Genomic DNA, 1,908 nt, shown 5'->3' with positions numbered 1-1,908 from the left:
TGGATTTATTTGAGTGTCAGTGTGGATTTCTCTGACCCTGATTTGAGTGTTGGTGTGGATTTATTTGATTTAAGTGTTGGTGTGGATTTATCTGGCCCCAATTCCGGTGTCGGTGTGGATTTGTCTGGCCCTGATTTGAGTGTTGGAGTGGATTTATCTGACCCTGATTTGAGTGTTGGTGTGGATTTATTTAAGTGTTGGTGTGGATTCATCTGACCCCGATTTTGGTGTGGATTTATCTGACCCTGATTTAAAGTGTCAGTGTGGATTTCCCTGGCCCTGATTTAAGGTGTTGGTGTGGATTTATTTGATTTGAGTGTTGGTGTGGATTTGTCTGATCCCAATTTTGGTGTGGATTTATCTGGCCCTGATTTTGGTGTGGATTTGTCTGGCCCTCATTTGAGTGTTGGTGTGGATTTATCTGATCCCAATTTTGGTGTGGATTTATCTGGCCCTGGTTTGAGTGTTGGTGTGGATTTATCTGGTCCTGATTTAGGTGTTGGTGTGGATTTATTTAAGTGTTGGTGTGGATTTATCTGACCCCCGATTCCAGTGTTGGTGTGGATTTATTTGAGTGTCAGTGTGGATTTCTCTGACCCTGATTTGAGTGTTGGTGTGGATTTATTTGATTTAAGTGTTGGTGTGGATTTATCTGGCCCCAATTCTGGTGTCGGTGTGGATTTGTCTGGCCCTGATTTGAGTGTTGGAGTGGATTTATCTGACCCTGATTTAGGTGTTGGTGTGGATTTATTTAAGTGTTGGTGTGGATTCATCTGACCCCGATTTTGGTGTGGATTTATCTGACCCTGATTTAAAGTGTCAGTGTGGATTTCCCTGGCCCTGATTTAGGTGTTGGTGTGGATTGATTTGGTTTAGGTGTTGGTGTGGATTCCTCTGACCCCAATTCCAGTGTCAGTGTGGATTCCTCTGACCCCAATTCCAGTGTCAGTGTGGATTCCTCCTCTCTGGGCTCACCTCGAACACCCCGGGGGCGAACTCATCGTCCAGGTCTCTCCGTGCCCGCAGCGCCCGCGCCGCCCCCGGCGCCTCCAGCGCCGCCACCTCGAGCAGGAAGCGGGAGCTGTTCCCGCGGGGGGACACCCCCTGCAGCAGGAACTCCAACCCACAGCTCCCTGGCACCTGCTGCAGCCCGGGGGGGACACCTGCACGGCCCCAGGAGGGGAACGCTGTCACCTGGGGGGACATCAGAGACAGGGGGGACATCAGAGACAGGGGGGGACACCCCAAAATCAGGGGGGACATCAGAGACAGGGGGGACATCAGAGACAGGGGGACACCCCAAAATCAGAGGGGACATCAGAGACAGGGGGGACACCCCAAAATCAGGGGGGACATCAGAGATGGGGGGGGACATCAGAGACAGGGGACACCCTAAATCAGAGAGGGACACCTGCACGGCCCCAGGAGGGGAACGCTGTCACCTGGGGGACATCAGAGACAGGGGGGACACCCCAAAATCAGAGGGGACACCTGCACGGCCCCAGGAGGGGAACGCTGTCACCTGAGGGGACATCAAATCAGGGGGACACCCCAAAATCAGGGAGAGACTCCAAAATCAGGGGAGACACCCCAAAGGGAGGGAGGGACCCTGTTTCCCCCCTGGCTCCCCTCTGGAATTCCCTGTTTCCCTTCTGGAACTACCTGGAATTCCCTGTTCCCCCCTCTGGAATTCCCTGTTCCCCCTATGGAATTCCCTGTTTCCCCCTCTGGAATTCCCTGTTTCCCCCTCTGGCATTCCCTGTTTCCCCCCCGGCTCCCCTCTGGAATACCTGGAATTCCCTGTTTCCCTTCTGGAACTACCTGGAATTCCCTGTTTCCTCCTCTGGAATTCCCCATTTCCCCCCTGGCTCCCCTCTTGGAATTACCTGGAACTACCCAGAATTCCCA

General features: G+C 52.9%; 1 protein-coding gene across 1 annotated transcript in view; it reads right to left on the bottom strand.

Moving 5' to 3' along the window:
* Positions 1-1,206, bottom strand: part of GLMP (glycosylated lysosomal membrane protein) — a 4,680-nt gene extending 3,474 nt beyond the window's left edge. Inside the window, exon 1 of the mRNA XM_027909286.1 lies at positions 972-1,206. Coding sequence (XP_027765087.1) covers positions 972-1,206 — 235 coding nt within the window. The remainder of the gene's footprint in view (positions 1-971) is intronic.
* Between the last annotated feature and the right edge of the window lie 702 nt (positions 1,207-1,908).

The sequence above is a fragment of the Empidonax traillii genome, unplaced genomic scaffold, assembly GCF_003031625.1.
Source record: "Empidonax traillii isolate 1590-97213 ecotype Southwest subspecies unplaced genomic scaffold, ASM303162v1 scaffold2030:size82362, whole genome shotgun sequence".
Taxonomy (NCBI): Eukaryota; Metazoa; Chordata; class Aves; order Passeriformes; family Tyrannidae; genus Empidonax; species Empidonax traillii.
The sequence above is the reverse complement of the archived record's forward strand: the minus strand, read 5'-3'. Positions and strand labels throughout refer to the sequence as shown.